The sequence below is a fragment of the Myotis myotis genome, unplaced genomic scaffold (assembly GCF_014108235.1).
Source record: "Myotis myotis isolate mMyoMyo1 unplaced genomic scaffold, mMyoMyo1.p scaffold_m19_p_5, whole genome shotgun sequence".
In the NCBI taxonomy this organism is placed as follows: Eukaryota; Metazoa; Chordata; class Mammalia; order Chiroptera; family Vespertilionidae; genus Myotis; species Myotis myotis.
Window position 1 is genome coordinate 66929347 of NW_023416357.1, and position 17704 is coordinate 66947050.

The 17704-nt window shown below is 52.0% G+C and overlaps 2 protein-coding genes across 5 annotated transcripts in view; one reads left to right on the forward strand and one right to left on the reverse strand.

Annotated features, from left to right (window-relative positions):
- Window positions 1–8000, forward strand: part of DCP2 (decapping mRNA 2) — a 97756-nt gene extending 89756 nt beyond the window's left edge. The window contains exon 14 of the mRNA XM_036308052.1: window positions 7990–8000. The gene's annotated coding sequence lies outside the window, so the exon portion shown is untranslated. The remainder of the gene's footprint in view (window positions 1–7989) is intronic.
- Window positions 1–17704, reverse strand: part of MCC (MCC regulator of WNT signaling pathway) — a 237668-nt gene that overhangs the window by 5146 nt on the left and 214818 nt on the right. For 3 of the 4 annotated variants that reach the window (XM_036308049.1, XM_036308046.1, XM_036308047.1), the window contains 4 exons: window positions 15576–15810; window positions 11841–12047; window positions 8873–8973; window positions 1039–1161 (listed from right to left, as the gene is read on the reverse strand). In XM_036308049.1, the coding sequence (XP_036163942.1) occupies window positions 1039–1161; window positions 8873–8973; window positions 11841–12047; window positions 15576–15810 (666 nt within the window). The remainder of the gene's footprint in view (window positions 1–1038; window positions 1162–8872; window positions 8974–11840; window positions 12048–15575; window positions 15811–17704) is intronic. The other variant, XM_036308048.1, reaches the window with a different exon arrangement.

Below are 17704 nucleotides of genomic sequence, written 5' to 3' on the forward strand. Positions count from 1 at the left end.
CGCTACAGGAAAGAAAGAGTGCCTCACGCACTATAGACCAAGAACCTCACCTGGGATGAGGGCAGAGTGGCTAGACAACTTCCTGTTATTCTGTGGACTGGTGGGATTCAGAGCACTCAGGCCAGAAGCTAATGACAGCCAGGCAGAGTAATACAGGCCTCTGGTCCTCCCTGGGAGCCCATGAAGAGAGGGCAGGTTGAGCCCAGGGCTAGGTAAGTCCTGGTGCCCTCTGTGTCCAAAGCAGCACCCCATGTACATTCAGATTCTTTATGTGTGGCCTGAAGACTGATCCCAAAATTTCCTGAGAGCCCTTTTTTTTGGGGGGGGGGGGGGGGGGATTTGTGAGGTCCTATAGTTTCTACCTACATTCTGTGAAGCTGATTTTCTTGATCTATTTCAAAACAATATGTTGCCAAGAGAAGCAGTTGTGAGGTTCTAGCTGTCTTCTATTAAACCAGATAGTACCACTCTATTTTTTGTAAAATAAGTTATTTTTTAAATAAAGGCCATGTGTGTTACAGGTAAATAATGTATTTTTTTAAGTAAATGAATTAATAAAAACTTAAAAAATTTTGTGTTTTAGTTTCTAAAATGAGAAATGTCATTAGATAAATAATTATAAGGACAAAGCTCTTTGAAGTCCTCAGTTTTTTATGAGTATAAAGGGGTCCAGAGCCCAAAAAGTTCTAGACTGCTGTCTCAGAGCAACGCTTCCTAAAGTGTTCCCACTGGGTAGTAAATAAAAGGTCTGGCGCCAATTTTGTTTGGAAAACATTGGCATAAACACAAATAGGTTTTTAAAAAATTGCATGCCTTCTTAGAACTTTCCTGTCTGGAGTAAGAGGGGACAGACCACACACTTTCTGTGCTGCATTTCCCAAACACTCTTTTCTCAGGTTTCTGTGGGCAGTGGTACACTGTGCCGTAGGGAAGACCAGGCTCTAAGAAGGGCAGGCAAGGACTTGCCATTCTCAAGTGTGGCTCCAGTAATTACAGAAACATCCTCCCTGGTGTGAGTTCACAAGCAAGGGGGTTTACCTGTTGGCTCTCTTCAGGTCATTCACGAACTCCGCTGATTGCTGGTGGCGGATTTCACTGCTCTTGGTGAGTCTTTCCAAGGCACTCACCAACTCTTGAACTCTGGACTTTAATTTCTTTTCTCTGTCAAGGAGAGAGCATGCCAAGAGTAACTTGAGATGATGATGGAGGTGGCTACTACCCTGGAAGTGTTTAGCCTGCCAAGTCAAGAGGTGGTACGAAAAGGAAGATAGTACTAGAGGGTGGAAGAGTTCCCTTTCCCCTCAGTGCAGCCAGAACACCTCACTGTACTCCTGAAGGCGGGTTTGAGCCTGCTTCCTTTAACAATAAGGCCCTTCCAGGTGGAGAAACTGAGCTAATCTAGAAGTTCCCTGTCTCAGTCTCCACACCCTTTTTTTCCAAGTGTCCTAAGCATATCCTGAACCTTTCAGATTCAAGAACAGAAACCAATGCTCTGGGCAGCCTGCCATGGACAAATCCCGACTCACTGAAATCAACATGATCCTACCTTGCAAAACAAAAAGGTGGAGAATTAATATTACTCTCATTTCAAAGGTCCTTGTTTCCCTTGAAAGTATTTAGATTTGACTCCCCCGTCTCCTAAGTTAACTGACTTAACCTAAGTTAACTGCCTCTATCATTCAGGGTCATTGCATGGTGTCACGCGTCACACTATACCATGACTTGGTTTATGTATTTGAGCTCTGCAGGCTCCCCACTGGCATGCAGGCTCTGGGGTTGCAAGGATCTTACTTGTTTTGGTTCCCCATGTGTCCCCAGTGGTGAGTACCATGGCGGGGGGTGGGGGGGTGGGGGGGTGGGAAGGTAGGGGGAGATGGGCAGCTTCTCAGTGACAATGGGTAAAACCCCTTCAGAACAACTCACTGAAGGTATTGGTTCCCTGGAGCAAACTAAGAAACCAGAATTTATGGAAGAAAGTCCTAGAAAGATCACTGTGAGTGTGAGGAACGTGAATTAGCATGATCATTTTGGAAGGCAATTTGGCAGTATCCAACAGAATGAAAAATGAACACATCCCTTGGCTAAGCAACTTGATTTCTAGGAATTTTTCTTAACAGAGGTAGTATAGGTGCTGAAAGACACGAGATCATAGTTGCATTCACTTAAGCATCCTATATGATAAAAGCCTAATATGCTAAGTGTCCGGTCGGCCGTTCAACCAATCAAAGCATGATATGCTAAGCCTGTCCAGCCGCTCACTATGACGTGCACTGACCAGGGGGGCAGATGCTCTGACTGGTAGGTGAGCTTGCTACTGGGGTCCTGCTGATTGGGACTGAGCCCTCCCACGGTCCCTCCCTGGCTGGCCAACCTCCCCTGTCTCTCCCTGGCCCTGATCGTGCACCGGTGGGGTCCCTTGGCCTGGCCTGTGCCCTCTCGCAATCTGGGACCCCTCAAGGGATGTTGGTGAGCCGATTTCGGCCCCATCCCACAGGCCAGGCCAAGGGACCCCCCACTGGTGCACGAATTCATGCACCGGGCCTCTAGTTGGCTATAATAGCTTTTGGGGGGAGGGGGGACCCGCAGCCAGGTTAGGGTATGTCTGTACCACTCTGCAACCTAAAAAAGTGCAGATCGAAACGCATTAGCATGGTGTCTGATAAATGGTCAAGTAAAAAGGAAGGGTTCTATTGGATGCCATTTTGCAAAAACACTAAAAATCTGATGTACTAATAATAGATCAGAAGGCTAAACAACACTCAGCAAAGGTTAATGCACAGAAGAGGGATGACAGAAGGCTTTCATTGTCCACTCACTTTTGCATTGCTTGAAATTTTTACAAGTCAGGCTTTTGTCAAGTATGTGAGCTCTATGCTTCCTGTCGGAGGGGCAGGGAGGTGACCTGGGGGGGAGGACCCAGGAGATGGTTCAGTGGTGCTCTAATCTTATGTTTCTGCCTCCAGCTACTATCAGTGCCAGTCAAGCTTCCCAAACAGTTGATAGAGGAATTGCTACACAAAACCCCTGGCCTGCTTTGTGAGTGAGGTTGAAGGGGAAAGATCTTTCAAAGTGAAGCCAGGCCACCGGCCCCTCATCATTCTCCAGGGAGGCCTCCCTCCCACCAAGGACCCCCACAGAGCCTTGCAGCAAAGTGGGTCCCACCTGCTGGGGAAGGCGGGGTTTCTCTGGGGCCCTGGCAGCTACCAGGAAATTGGGTTGCAATTCCTACAGGAATCTGAGAGTGGCACTGTTTCCTACCAGAAGGGTGACCGGTGTCTAGGGAGGATGTCTCCCTCCCTCCTTCCTTCCCTAACCATTCTCCTTAGCCTTCCTGCAGGGCTGAGGAAGGTTAGAAGAACATGAAAGATTTCCCCCCTTCCCTCTGGCTAAAGTAATTAAAATAATTTTAAAAAACAGGGAAGGGTTATTTCTCCTGCATTTTGTTACTGTTTTGATACCTTTTCATTCTAAAGTTGATTAATAGTGCAAATGGAACAAAATTATGACAAGAATTAAAAATGTCCCCACGAACTCAATAAATTCACAAGAAAATCTGCTCAGAGCAATACCATTATTCTCTACCCCTCCTCCTTCATCTTCATCCCTCCCCTCCCCCCTTGGTGACATCCATATCCCTGCCCTACCCTGCATACTGGGAGAATATGGGACCCCCAGCTCCCCAACAAAACAAAGGGCTTCCTTCCCTAGTACCCAGGCCGCTGAGACACCAGAACCTAGGGAGGCCCAGAACCCAGGGAGGCCCAAGAGGCCCTCACAGACGCTGCCCAACCCCAGGTAGGGTGGCGGAGGGGAGCCACTGCCGGAAGCTGAGAACTGCCTCTATAAGAACTCCTAGGCCTCAGGGATGGGAGGGAACTGCTATGAACTACGGGACAGAATTAGGATGCCAGTTAGCTATAATAAAGCGTAATAAGCAAATTACTGAACGACCGAACAGCAGAAGGATGGTCCGGACAACCTTCCAGACAAGCACGCTATGACACACACTGGTGTCAGGCCAGCCAAGGCGGGTGTGATGCGATTGGTCGGGGGCCCTGCCATCGCCCCATGATTGCCCTGCAGAGGGAGGCCCATGCCTGTTGGGAGGCAACTGGGGAGGCGGGGGGGGGGGGGGGGGGCACCGCACAGATGGCAAGCAGTCGCAGTGTCGGGGGCGGGGCCAGTTGCGGGGGGGGGGGGGCGTGCTGCTGAAGGAAAGCCCCAATAGGCCCTGGTCACCAGCCAGGCCTAGAGACCCTATCAGAGAGGTCCCAGATGGCTCGAGGGCACAGGCCAGGCTGAGGCCTACCCCCCAACCCCCCCCCCCCCCCCCCCCCCCCGCCAACCCACCATGCATGAATTTTGTGCAGGGGGCCTCTAAAGATTAATAAAGGCAGGTTGACCCTCACGTTGAAACCTCAAATGCGGGCTACTTTATCTGTTTTCCTTTGAGTGAGACAGGAACCTGCAGTCAAAGTCCTGTCCCCATTGTTGCTCATTTGGACTGAAACAAACACTAAACTACTGAGATGGAACAGCTCTAGACCCACAGTACGGGTGGGCATTTGAGCACTAGAAATGTGGTGGGTCCAAAATGGATGTGCTGAAAGTACAAAATCCACACCGGGGTTTGAAGATTTAATACGGGGCGGGGGGGGGGTGTGTGTGTGTGTGTGTGTGTGCTAAAATATTGCAATAATTTAAAAAATACGGATTATATGTTGAAATGGTGATATTTTGGATATATTGGGCTGTTATTGAAGTTAACGCCACCATTTTCTTGCAGTTCTAAGTGTGGCCACTGGAACACTGACAATGACACACGTGGCTTGGAGTGATTTACTAGCTCCAGAGCGCTGTTTACAGTCACAGTGCTGGGCCCGTCCCTGGATTCCGATGCAGTAGGTTTGGGCTGAGGTTTAGGGATTGCAGTTTAAGAAGTGCCCTTGATGATTCTTATTATCAGGCAAGTTTGGGAAACTGCATGGGTCTGTGGATGAGCTGCATGTGGTCTTGGAACTCTGTCTATGGGCATGATTACGCGCACAGGCACGCTTTCTACAGTATGAAGTATAGCCTTCCTCGGATTCTCAAAGGACAACCCGGGTAGGAGCCAGAAGCCTGCTAGTCCTACGTCACTTTAGAACCTCAACCATTCATGTCCAGTTCTGTCCGGTTTCTAGTTCAAATCTGCTTGGCCTTCAGCTAAGGAAGAATCTGTTAAGTTTGTCCAGATAAGGTACTTCCACAGGCTCCACAAAGATGAGAAAGTAAAAATTAAACACATGCTCCATCTGCTCCCTCAATAGTAACACATTCATAAATGGTTTTCTCGAATGCCCAGAACTGTGTGATCCCATCCTCACCTCCCTGCTTCTTTACTCCCAGTAGTGCAAGCATGCAAGATACACGCCTGTATCACCAAGTACAAAGACAGTCCTGGACCACACTGACCAGGCACACCCACATCACCAGCACGCACATGGATTTCAGGTACAGGTGATCCCGCTCCACCAAAAATGAAGGTTATTTCTGGTCACAAAAGGTCCTATGAATCTTACTCTAACCACACAGACAGGGAGATGCTTTTCTTTCTTTTTAAGTGAAACACGATTTTAGGCAGGGGATGTGAGGCAGACTCCTGGTGGGAGTCTGCACGTGATGAGAAAAACCAGGTGACTTGCCAGTAAAGTGAGCTGGGCAGGACACCGGGCCACACAGACCTCCGCGGCCAGCCATGCTGGTCACTGTGCCTGGGGAGCCTGGGGCGGAGCTCTCCGAGCAATCAGGGAGGAGGTGGCACTCTCCCTGAAATAAAAGGCCAGCTGCACTCCTTTAATCACAAAGTCCCAATGAGCAGCTGGGGGAGTCACCAGGGCCAGAGCCCGGGCTTGATGAGGTAGTGAGTGGCTCTGCAGCCACCAGGAACCTCTCAGAGTTGCTGTAATCAGACCAGACCGCAGGGAGTCACAGCCATGCAGCCACAAGGCCTGGAATTTCTTAGCAATTGGTCATTACACGGAATTAGTCACTGAGAGGATTGTCTGCATGTGCAGTTCCTCTTCCCCACCTTCCTTGTACATGTTAACCCTGCCTGGCTCTGTCTCCACTGAAACTGCTCATGAGGTGACCAACGATCTCGGTGCTGCCACATCCAAAGTTTCCACTGTCCTGAACTCCCCGTCGGGCCGTCTCCTCTCCCCGAGCATGGTTTTCCTCTCGAGTTCCCCAGGCTCCTGCACTGACTCCTCGCTCTCTGCTCCAACCCTAAATACTCAGCGTATGGAAGACCTGGGCTTGGACCATATTTTGTAGCTTACTGTTTCTTCTCCCCATTCCCATTTATTTTTCTAAAAACTCTTAAATCTTTATCTCTGGCCTCTCCTTGGGCCTCTGGACTTGTCTATTTGACATCTCTGCTTCACAGGCATCTTCAATTTAACACGTCTAAGGTGGGATTCTGAGATGCTCTCCCAAATCACTCTTCCTCCCTTGTTAGCAAATGGCAACACCATTCGCCCACTTGCTACACCGGTTGAGTCAGCCGTTGCTCGTCCCTTGCCCTGGATCTCCTCATCCCTTCAATAGCAAACCCCACTTACCAAAACTCCACTTACGCCACAGCCACCCAGGGGCCATCATTTCTCCCCTGAGTGACCACAGAGCCTCCTAATAGTTTCTCGCTGCCCCTTTGCACACTAGTCTGGTTTTCACTGAGCACCCAGAAGAACTTTTTAATATGACGACTGCCCGTCAGTGCCTTCTGCCTGCAGCTGGAATGAAGTCTGTGGTCTTACTTTGACCTATAAGGCCCTACATGACCTGCCTCCTGCCTACCCAGGTTTTGGCACCCTCTCCCCCTTGCACGCAGGAATCCCATCAATTCTTAACACACTGAGCTCTTTCCCTCTGCGTGGAATGTATTTCCTCCATTCAGCTACTTTTCTTCCTCATCTCAGCTTAAACGTCATCTCCTCCGAGAGGCCCACCCACCTAAGCAAATGTCTCAGAGTTGTAACATCATAGCACCCTGTCATTTCCTCCAAATTATTCATTGTAATCTATTATTTAATATTTTGGAAAAATGTCAAGAGGAAGATACAAATAAGTGGAATCATATAACATGCTCAAACACGGCATGATACATCTTGAATCTGGATGCCCGGGCCCACAGATTCCTTTTTTAAGGGAGAAATGTTTCTGAAAATGCTGGGAAGTTTCCCTCAACTGACTTCAACCACTAGCTCAGTGGTTTAATTCCTTCAAAGAAGGTGTTAGTTTCCACTTGATTTTTAACAATAAAAACATCCCCAAGCCTTAGCCCTCAGGTGTCTGCATTATATAAACTCATGAAATGATTATTCCCATTTTTGAGCTCTGTTTACCATACAATCATGTGACTGCTCTTTCCCTGTGGCCCTGTGGGTTCTGTCCTGGCTCCATCTACCTGGGTCCTGATGAGAAGAAGTCCATGCTAACCAACGTGAGGCTGGTTATCGGAAACCCACTGTGCCGACCGAGTACATGGGATCTCTGCATGGAGTCAGCAGAACCTGCATCCTCCTGTGCCCGCAAACGCCTCTGAGGTTTGGAAAATTTAACCAATGAAGGGGCTTAGCGGACGGACACCATATATATGCACAGGCCCCCAGTGGGAAGAGGCAGTGGGTCTGCCCCCATGCTGCTGGCACAGGAAGCTGTCGAATCGCTGAGAGTTCTCCCGGGATGCTTCTCTCCCCACTTCAACCCAAGCAGTTACAATCGAACCACATGGCCAGAGGCACTGGCAGCGTAAAACCAGGGCGAGTGTAAGTTGGAAGGAAAGACGAAAGGCACAGTGAGTCGGGGGTAATGAAGTTCCCATGAGGCAGCCTTCCTGCCGTCCACTGTCGGCCTGGAGGCCACGCTGTAAACTAAACTGCCCGGCTGGGTCAGGGCCGCAGGCTGTGCCCTTAGCCTTCCTTCCCTCTCATCCCAAACCCCAGAAAGGATGGGAAATGTGTTTTTAAAAATCCCTGAACATGTTAGAAAGGAGTGTTCTTTCTATACCAGAGATGACGAGCAATCATAGAAAAGGCAAGGAAGACGTTCATTCTTCTCGTAAAAGGAAACCACAGCACAGACTGCAAGGGAAGGCGGGGCCCCGCGGGCTCTAGCCTCAGGTGCTGGCAGCGGATGGGAGGGGCCCGGGTCAGAGATGCCGCCTAAGGAGCCGCTAGGGGCCCCGGGAACTTGAGCTTGTGAACCAACCCCAAGAGAGAGTCACCAGACTCAACTCTAAGGAGAATGTGATGTGAGGAAACTGTCAATACAGCAGGCAAAGTAGCCTTTTAGAATCCACATAATAACTCTCCTCAGGAGGACAGCACAGCACTAGAGAGATGACAGAGATTGTCACCAAAATGCCCAGAGCTGAACTAACGGGGCCGCTGGCGGGAAGGAGCGGCTCTGCGGAGGCAGCATTCCCACCGAAGCTGCAAACAGGGCCAAGATGCCCGTTTCCATCGTCGCCGCTGAACACCATCCCGAAGGTTCCAGCCAAGGCAACAACACAACAAAGAAGCAGTGAAAGGGACATTCTCCATTTGCAGGTGACACCTACACCCTCACCCGTCACTCCCCCTCTGAAAGGTCTGGTGCCCACATGGCTCTCCACGTCTCACCTGCAAGGACCGGACAGAGGGAGGACCCATCACTAAAGAGACGACAGGTTTCATTACTGAAAGGAAACTCAACTTGCGAGCCAAACCCCATGGTGATATAGCTGAAGCTCTGCCTTCCTGATCCCGGATGCTGGCCTGAGCAGCAAGAGAAGGAGTAAAGCTTCGCTCCCAGAATCAGTGGTTGTTGGGGTCCTGGGAAGGGTGCTTACCGACGGATGGCACTGGTGAACTCTGCAGCCAGCTCACTGTCGCTGTACGTGGTCCTGAGTTCGGCCAGTGAGAGAGCTGGGGAGGCAGCGTCAGCACACTCCTGAGAACAGCAAGCACATGCCTGTTAGACCTGGAGCCAATGGGAAGTGACAATTCTGCCCTAGGTGGCCGTGACCTCCGACCTCCGCAGGCTGGCCGTGGGTGCTGACCACTCCCTGTGGGCTCGGAGCGCTCCCTGGGAGCCAGGCACTGGTCTAAGTGGCCACACACATATCCTCTCACTTAATCATCATGGTGATACTCTGAGGTAGGTGCTATCATGATCCCCATGCTACCCAGGAGGAAATGAAGGCCGAGGTCACACTGCCCCAAGTCTCCAGCCAAGACAGGGAGAAATGAGGATCCCAACCCAGGTCGGGGGCTGCCAATCAGGGCTCTTCACCACTGAGCCAGCCTCTCGTACTCATGGAGACAAGTGGGGAACAGCAGGTGAGAATCCTCCCCCAGCCCCACTTCTCCTGGGGAGAGCACCAGTCTTCTCCACCGTTAGGAGCCTTAGCGAGGTCAGTGTAATCCCTAGGCAACCCAGAAAGGAGGAGGAAAGCAGGAGTGCACCCTCCCATGTGATAGATCTGACCGGGACACTGGCATCTCCAAACCAAATGAACTCCCACATCCTACAGAGTCACACTATTCCTCCAACAGCATCACACCCGTCCGCGGGCTCTAACAGAGCCGCAGCCACGCTGCACAGGACAGTGGCCTGGGGAGGGTGCTCATCTGATGGTTTGCTCAACAGACCTTTACTGAGCACCTACAGCACCCAGGCTGGCGAAGAAAACACCTGTGACCGCTGTAGGTGTTCGTTTACCTGATGTAAACAGAGTTACATGGTGCTGGGATGAGAGCTGCACAGAAGTGCGAATTTGGTGCTGGAAATCCAGACGACGGGAGGGCTCTGTGTCTCCCTCAGCCCTCGGATATAGAAACGCCACCACGCCCAGGGGGTCCCCTCCCTCTACCTGGCCCTCCACCTGCACCGCTCTCCCTCCCTCTCCAAGTCCTGCAGACCCAGTCCCCCCCCACCTCCACCCCAGGCCATGGGCGCTGGGAGATTGCAGAAGCCTCCCTTTTTGTATGTCAACTCCCGTTGATGTGAACATTTCCTAAGACTCCTAAAGACAGGGACAGCTTTGTCTCGCCCCATGCCTCTCTCGGAACATGCGCGGTAGTATCTGTTGCAGAGAGACAAGAAGTGCAAAGACCTAACGCCCTAACTTGGGTGAGACTTGGTTCCAGCTTGTTGTCTGGGGGAAGTCTTTCAACAGGGACCCTATCTACAGAGCAAGAGTGGATGTCCTGGATCCAAATCTGTCTTGCCACCTGTTTTTATAAGGCCCACAGCCTAAGAATTGTTTTAAAATCATGTCAAAAGATCGAGAAAATATTTTGTGATGTGTAGAATTCGTACGAAATTCACATTTCAGAGTCCATAAATGAAGTGTTAATAGGACCCCGCCACACCATTTGCTGCCCTTAGTCTCTGCCTTCGCACTGCAATTCTTCAGTGGCCACGATAAGGAGGTGCAGCTGAGTCTGTAGGGCTCGAACACTCTGAAGGATTGACTGACTCCTTACAGTTCTCCAACCCTGGCTCTGGACAGTCTGCTTCACCTACCAACAAATAAGAAAATGAATAGCCCAGAAGGGAGATTTTATTGAAACTGTAAATGGTTCCAATATTTGAAGGACAAGAGAATCAGCTTACTCTAGCTTCATTACCTGAACAACATACTTTTATATGCTGCTTAGTGTTAAAAAAAAAATCATCCGGCCTTTTCCACCAAAGAGACGTCTGTACTTTGAAGCCATTCCACAAAACAGTGCTTCCCTCAGTCAAAATAAATACCAGGAAGGAGGGGAAAAGGCTCTGTGGGCTTCTGGCAGGACCCCCGAGAGCCCTTCCCACCACACCCCGAGAGCTCACACACTGGGGCTCTGTCTCTCGGGCTCTGTCCCCAGGTGACTGCTAATAAACAGGGTTGCACAGAGAGTTTCACGGGGTAGGCATGGAACAGGAAACCAGCTCCCCGAGCCGGGCCTACTCTAATAACAGCACTGCGCAGGCCCTGCCCACGGCGGCAGAAGCTGCATGGTGCACTGGCAAGCCAGGTGACCTTCCCAAAGCCCACGCTGTGCCACCCCCGGGGCAAACCCTCCAGCGATTCCTCACTGTCCTGGGAGAGCACAGCGGCTGGGTCTGCAGCCAACGTGTCCATCCCTCTTCCCTGCAGGCACTCCATCGCCTGGAGTGGACTTGCTTTCCCCCCCAACCCTCTTCATCCCACTCTCCACAGGGTCTCAGCTCAGGAAACTGGTCCCGAACCCCCAAACCCGATTCCGCGTCTGGGCTGCGGCCTCCCAGCACACGTGGGAGCGATCCTCCCACTGGGACATTTTGTCACTGTGCTAGGATCCTCTATTTGCTCCACAGTGTCCCCCACTGGAGTATAAACCCGGAATTGCCCCCAGCGCCTGGCCAGGACCAAGTCACAATTCCGCTGGAGCCACGTTATGGACGCCCTGGCTCCTGACGAGGGAGAGGAGAGCAGGGTGCAGCTGTGGCGCGTTGGGCAGCAGGCTCCAAAGTCTTAGCTGTTTAGGGGGTGACAGTTCATGGCCACATGGCATCAGCAAGTGGCTTCTGTCCCAGGGGCACGACCGTTCCCCCCGCAACATGCGGGCTGTGAGAAGCCGCCGCTCCTTAGACCAGCAGTCCCATATGCCCTGAAACAAGCCGAGGGCAGGAGGAGCCAGCATTTGCTAGGTAACTAGAAGGGCCTGCAGGTCCTACGCCAGTAAGGAAAGCGAGGCCCAGGGCCCTGCCCACATACATGGCAGTGAGTGGTGGGAAGGGGGCAGGAAGTGAGGCCCGAGCCCTGGGGGTCCCGAGCCCTCTGGCCCTACCTTGCCAGGCTTGTCTTTGCCGCCGCTGCTGGTGGAGCTGAGGGACCGCATGCGCTGCTCCTTGTGCTCCTCCACCTCGGACTTCAGGTGCTCGATGTGCACCAGGTAGGCCTGCTCCTGGGCCTCCCGCGTGCTCAGCTTCAGCTCCAGGGCCTTCTTCTCCTTCTCCAGCAGGTAGAGCTGGGCCTTCAGCTCAGCCATCTCCTCCTACAGATGGATACAGAGTGGGGGAAGGCAGGCAAGTGAGAGGGTCTGCGGCTATAAGCATGGACCCGCGGTAGCTATTCCCTTGCACTGGGGACAAGGGCGGGGAGAGAATGACAGCTGTCCCAGGGCACCTGAAGGACTGCCCTGTAGACAAGCCCCGTGCTGCCCCCTATGGACCAGAATTGAGATGAGTGAACAGAAGATCCAGGCAAGCAGATTCTGGTCACCATGAGAAACTTTCTAACAGATGCCGTCCCTGCCCCCTGCAAAGGGCTCTGCTGCCTGGGTGGGACCCAATCTTCTAGCGTGCGGAGACTAAGCGGTCAGAGAGGTTAGACAGGAGGGTCGCCCACAAAACGTAGGGTCTGCTTTGCCATTTTCCAAGGCACCAGCCCACATATTTGTTCACCCCTGATGGCAACCTTGGTGCCCTGCACCTGAGTCAGACAGGAAGGGAGCGCCCCTGACAATGATATTGCCCCCAAATGAAAGCAACAGAAACAGAGTCCTTCATTGGTGACTTACTGATGAGTAACGTCTCAAAGTATCTTAGAGAACCCAGGGTAGAGTTTTTTGTGGAGGTTAAGTGTGAGTCCAAAATGGGACAGTGCCCTGCCGGGACCAAGAGCCCGACAACAATGATAAGCACCGTATTTGGTGAGCGCGCAACACCGTTTAGATCAGCGGTTCTCAATCTGTGGGTCGCGACCCCTTTGGGGGTTGAACGACCCTTTCACAGGGGTCGCCTAAGACCATCGGAAAACACATATATAAATACATATTGTTTTTGTGATTAATCACTATGCTTTAATTATGTTCAATTTGTAACAATGAAAATACATCCTGCCTATCAGATATTTACATTACGATTCATAACAAGTAGCAAAATTACAGTTATGAAGTAGCAGCGAAAATAATTTTCTGGTTGGGGGTCACCACAACATGAGGAACTGTATTAAAGGGTTCCGGCATTAGGAAGGTTGAGAACCACTGCTTTAGATGTTCATACAAAGTAAGTCATTTAATCCTTCCAACCTCCGGTAGGTATTATGAGTCTCTCCATTTATGGATGGAACAATGAGGCACACAGAGGGAATGCACCCACTGGGTGAACTGTGGGCCAGCGTGTGAATACAGGCCATCTGCTCAGAACCCAGGCTCCTAGCCACCAAGCTCTAGCCTGTGCCCACCATCACATGACCACCAGGTTCCCCAGCTGCCTCCATGACCTTACTTAAAGGGAGTCTTCCCAATGCTGAGTCACTGCCTTGACAGGGATTCGCCACGGTCACTGACTCGTCACCGCGGAGTCACCCTCACCTGAGGTGACAAGCCTCACGCCTGGTGCGCTGCCCTGGATACACCAGCCCCGGGGGGAAAGCCTAGCGGGCACCCATCACAGCTTATAATACTCAGGACTGGGGGCCATGAGACACGGAGAAGGCAATGTGCTCGGCGACTACCCAAGAGGAGATGCCAAACCTTTCCTGAAGATGAGACATAACACCAGAATGAAGGGTTTTCATACACTGAGCCCTTCTAATCTTTTGCCAAAAGCACAGGATTCTGAAGGTCCTGGGAACTCTGCACACTGAGCTAACGTGGACAGTCAGATCCAGCACAAATGTGAAGGCAAGCCTGGAAGAAGGAAAGGTGGGTGCCCGTGATGGGAGAGGAAACGCCTGCAGGGAAAGGTAAGGCGGCCGCTGTGCTGGCAATGGAGCTCAGCCCAGATTGAGGCCCGGGACCTGGGCTTGTAGCACCCACTCAAGGGCAGGGCAGAGCCAGGACTGAGACCCGACACGCCAGGACTCAGAGGGCGGCCTAGAATCAGAGACGAGGAAGTTTCCTTCCCAGAGATGCGGCAGGCGAACTGGCCGCTGCTCTGGCTCTGGGTGGGAGAGAAAGAGAAGCCTCGGAGGGATCAGAACCACCCCTGGGCCACGCGTGGACGCGGAACAGGAATCCTAAGCCACACATGTAACAAAAGGAACCTGACCTCGCGTGCCCTCAGGTCCCAACACATCTAAGCGCAGAACCACCAGCCAGGACACTTACCCCCCGGGGCCCGAGGACCCACGGCAGACACAGCGTCACCAAAGATGAGCTGGTGCAAACGTTCTCCCCCAAACACAGAAAGTGGAAGTGAGTCGGGTTAAAGCAGAAGCAGCATTTGTAAGAACCAGAAATAACAAGTGAAAAATTAGAAAATAAATATTTAAAACAAAGGGATAAAGGAAGAGGAATTGTAATGAGGATAGGATATTTAAAGAAAGAGGAGTGGGTCTGAAAAGGAGCCGAGGGAATCACTGGAAATGAAAAGGTGTTCATGAAAGACCATACACGAGAAGTAAAACCCCCAGGAAACTCGAGTTTCTCAGCAGCGAGTCTGGAACGAAATGGGGAAATGCAACCTTATCTTCTGCCAGAGCTGGGACGGTGAGCGAGTCCTCGCACACACCCTGGGACACGCGGGGAGGGGCGCCGACTTGATGCTGGGGGCTGGGCCAGACGCTGGCAACAACTGCCCCCATCAGGGTCTGATGGGGCGCTTCTCTCCAAGCTTTCTATAATTTCTGCTCTTCTAGAAAATTTCCATGATGTGTCCACATTTTATTTTTCAAGTAGCAGTGTTCTCATCGGGGTGTCATGATCTGGTTGACTAAACCACTGGCCACGCAATGGCATACAATCTCCAGCCCTCCTCCCCTCCCTGGAGGTCGAGAGGCTGAAAGTGTCAACCCTCTCATCACGTGTGTGGTCCGTATAGCGACCACCTCCGTCCTGAAGCTATCGGGGGCCTTCCACGTCGTCTCATGACTTAACCAAGACCCTCCTGTCCCTCAGGACATTCCAAGCTCCGTGCCAAGAACTGGGAAGACATCCCAGATTGAATCTTTATCATACCAGAGCTGCCTCTTGAGAGCACGTAGCGGGTGAAGGCTGTGCCTGGCACCCCCGGCTGGAAATGAGCAATGTGCACTGCTGAAGGGCGGCCGCTTAACCAACACTTCCTGGTGAGGGGCACCCGCTGTCCCAGAAAGCACCCCCTGCCCCAGAGACGCCGCCTCAGCCAGGATGCACTGCCGGAGATCCACCAGGAAACACTAACTGGGCAGCCCTAGCAAACCGCGCCGGCGGGTGTTGTGATCCGAGCAGGGTCCACACGGCACCCAAGGGACAAGGGTGTCAGGAAACGGCTCTCATCCAAGTTCTGCCCTCCGCCTTGCCCTGCTCGCTGGCCTCAGAGGCTGCTCCAGCTGCAGAGGTCTGAGGTGGCTTCTCCTGGGGAACGAGGCGGCCAGCTCACCCCTCCAGGAACACCCCCGGCCCAAAGGAGCCCCTGACTGGAACTCTCTGTCCGTATCTACAACGAGGCGCTGGGTTCCCCTGGAGGGAGGCTTCTGAGCAGGAAAGGGCTGACTTCTCATCATCAGCTGACCTGTCTCAGGGGCCTTGCTCTCCTGCTCCCGATGACAGTGGAGTAAACGGGAACAGAGTTCTCGAACCCTCCCCCCATCCCCGTACCTTCATGGCCATCAGCTCCTGCATCAGCACCGCATTCTCGAGGTCCAGCCGCTGGCTGTCTCCCCGGGGCTTGACATCGTAGCTGAGAGGGTCGATGTGGATGCTCTCCAGCTCCAGCATGGTCAGCTTGACCGCCGCCCTGTCGTTCTTGAGCTGCTGGATGTAGTCCTTCAGCCTCTGCTCGTCCTCCTTCGTGAACTCCGTGTCGCAGCTGCTGGCCGTGGAGCTGGTCGTGCTGAGAAGACAGACAAGGAGAAGCCATCACATTTTCAAGTCACCGCTACCAGGTCCTTTCTCCTCGCTCTTCTCCACACCCCGTCTCTCCAACAATATTTAGGTGGCAGTCCAGGGGGGAGAAAGGCATTCTTCATGGCATAGTGAATTGATACCACCTTTTAGGAAATGAATGTAAAAAATAACAGAAATATTTATACCCTTTAGCACAACAGTGCGGGCCCTAGGAGTGAATCCTAAGGAAGTAATTCCACAAAAGCAATGAGATACACACAAAGGTGTTTCATGGAATAGAGGATTTAGTGAGTCAGTACACAGCAAAAAAAGGGGAAATTATGTAGACGTTAGAGTAGTAATTACGACAATGGTGGAGATGTTTTAAGTGAGGAAATAGGGTAAAAATCACACGTGAGTCATAAATATAGGTGTATATGTAGACATGACTTAAAAAAGGGACATGTTAAGGCCCGCGGTCGGCAAACTGAGGCTCGTGAGCCACATGCGGCTCTTTGGCCCCGTGAGTGTGGCTCTTCCTAAGCCTTAGGAGTACCCTAATTAAGTTAATAACAATGTACCTACCTATATAATTTAAGTTTAAAAAATTTGGCTCTCAAAAGAAATTTCAATCGTTGTACTGTTGATATTTGGCTCTGTTGACTAATGAGTTTGCTGACCATTGTGTTAAGGGAACAAAGCAAGTTGAAAAACAGAATACCTATGGCATGATTCATAGATTGTGTGTGTATGCATACATATATGTATGTGCACACGTGTCCCTGACTGCTGACAGCAGTCCCCTCGGGGTGAGACGTAGGAGGAGCAACAGTGAAGAGCGAAGGTTTGTACCATGGAAACCATAGCTAGTGTAATACTGCCACAACAACGGAGAAAGCGGCGTGCTCCCAGGCCTCCCCAGCATCCCTCCAGAATAATGACCGAGTATAATGTCCACCACAGGGACTCAGACTGGTCCAGAGGGCCCTTGGCCACTACACTGCATGGTGACCAGGCAGGGGCTGCAGACATGAGGCTGAGCGCTTTGGGAAAACCGAGCCTATGGCCCTCAGGAGGGTCTGGCCTTTGCCAGCAGCGGGCAGGCAGCTCCAATGGCTCAGAATGAGGCCCACTCCACCCAGCCAGGCCTTGGGCATCTGAGCCAGTGTGGACCTACCGCCCTTTCCCGGGACCTGCACTGGACCTGCCCATGCTTGCCGTGGCCCTCATGGAACTGGCTTTGGAAAGATGTCAGGAGAGCAAAGAGGTACCCCGAGCTCCCATCAAAACAGGCCAGGTAGGCATTGTCATCTCTGTCATTACAGATTTGGAAATAGGCTCAGAGTCATTAAATGGCTTGTCTGGTCAAAAGGCTAGAAACTGGTGGGACTGGACTCCGGCCACAGCCTTCTCATTCCACACCCGCCCTCCCAAGAATCCTGTTGCGAGAAGCTATGCCCGGAGCAAGGAGTGACATCCACAGGCTGTTGGCTGCCCTGAGCTCAGGCCCATCCTCCTCAACTTACACTAGAACAGGTGTGACGAGGCCCCTAACTCAGCAGATGTAACGTTCCCATAACCTAGGTTGACCCAGGGCTGGTCCACTCTCACCTGAGACACGTTATCAAGCTGGTTGTGCATGAGAGGAAGAGAACATTTTAGGGCTTGGGGTTGTTTTCAAGTCAGAGAACTCTTTCCTTCTCAGACAGGGAGCTCATGAACACCAGAAACAACTGGTCTACCCCGAAGGTAAGGGCATCGGCACTAGCCTGTGAGGTAATGGGACCCTCTCCAATTCTCCAGGGAGAGGCCACTGCACTCTTGGGCTGCTGTGGTGGGTGCCCGTGATTCCAAGCAGGTCTCTGACACCAGACAGACCTGAGTAAATGCACTTCCTCCAC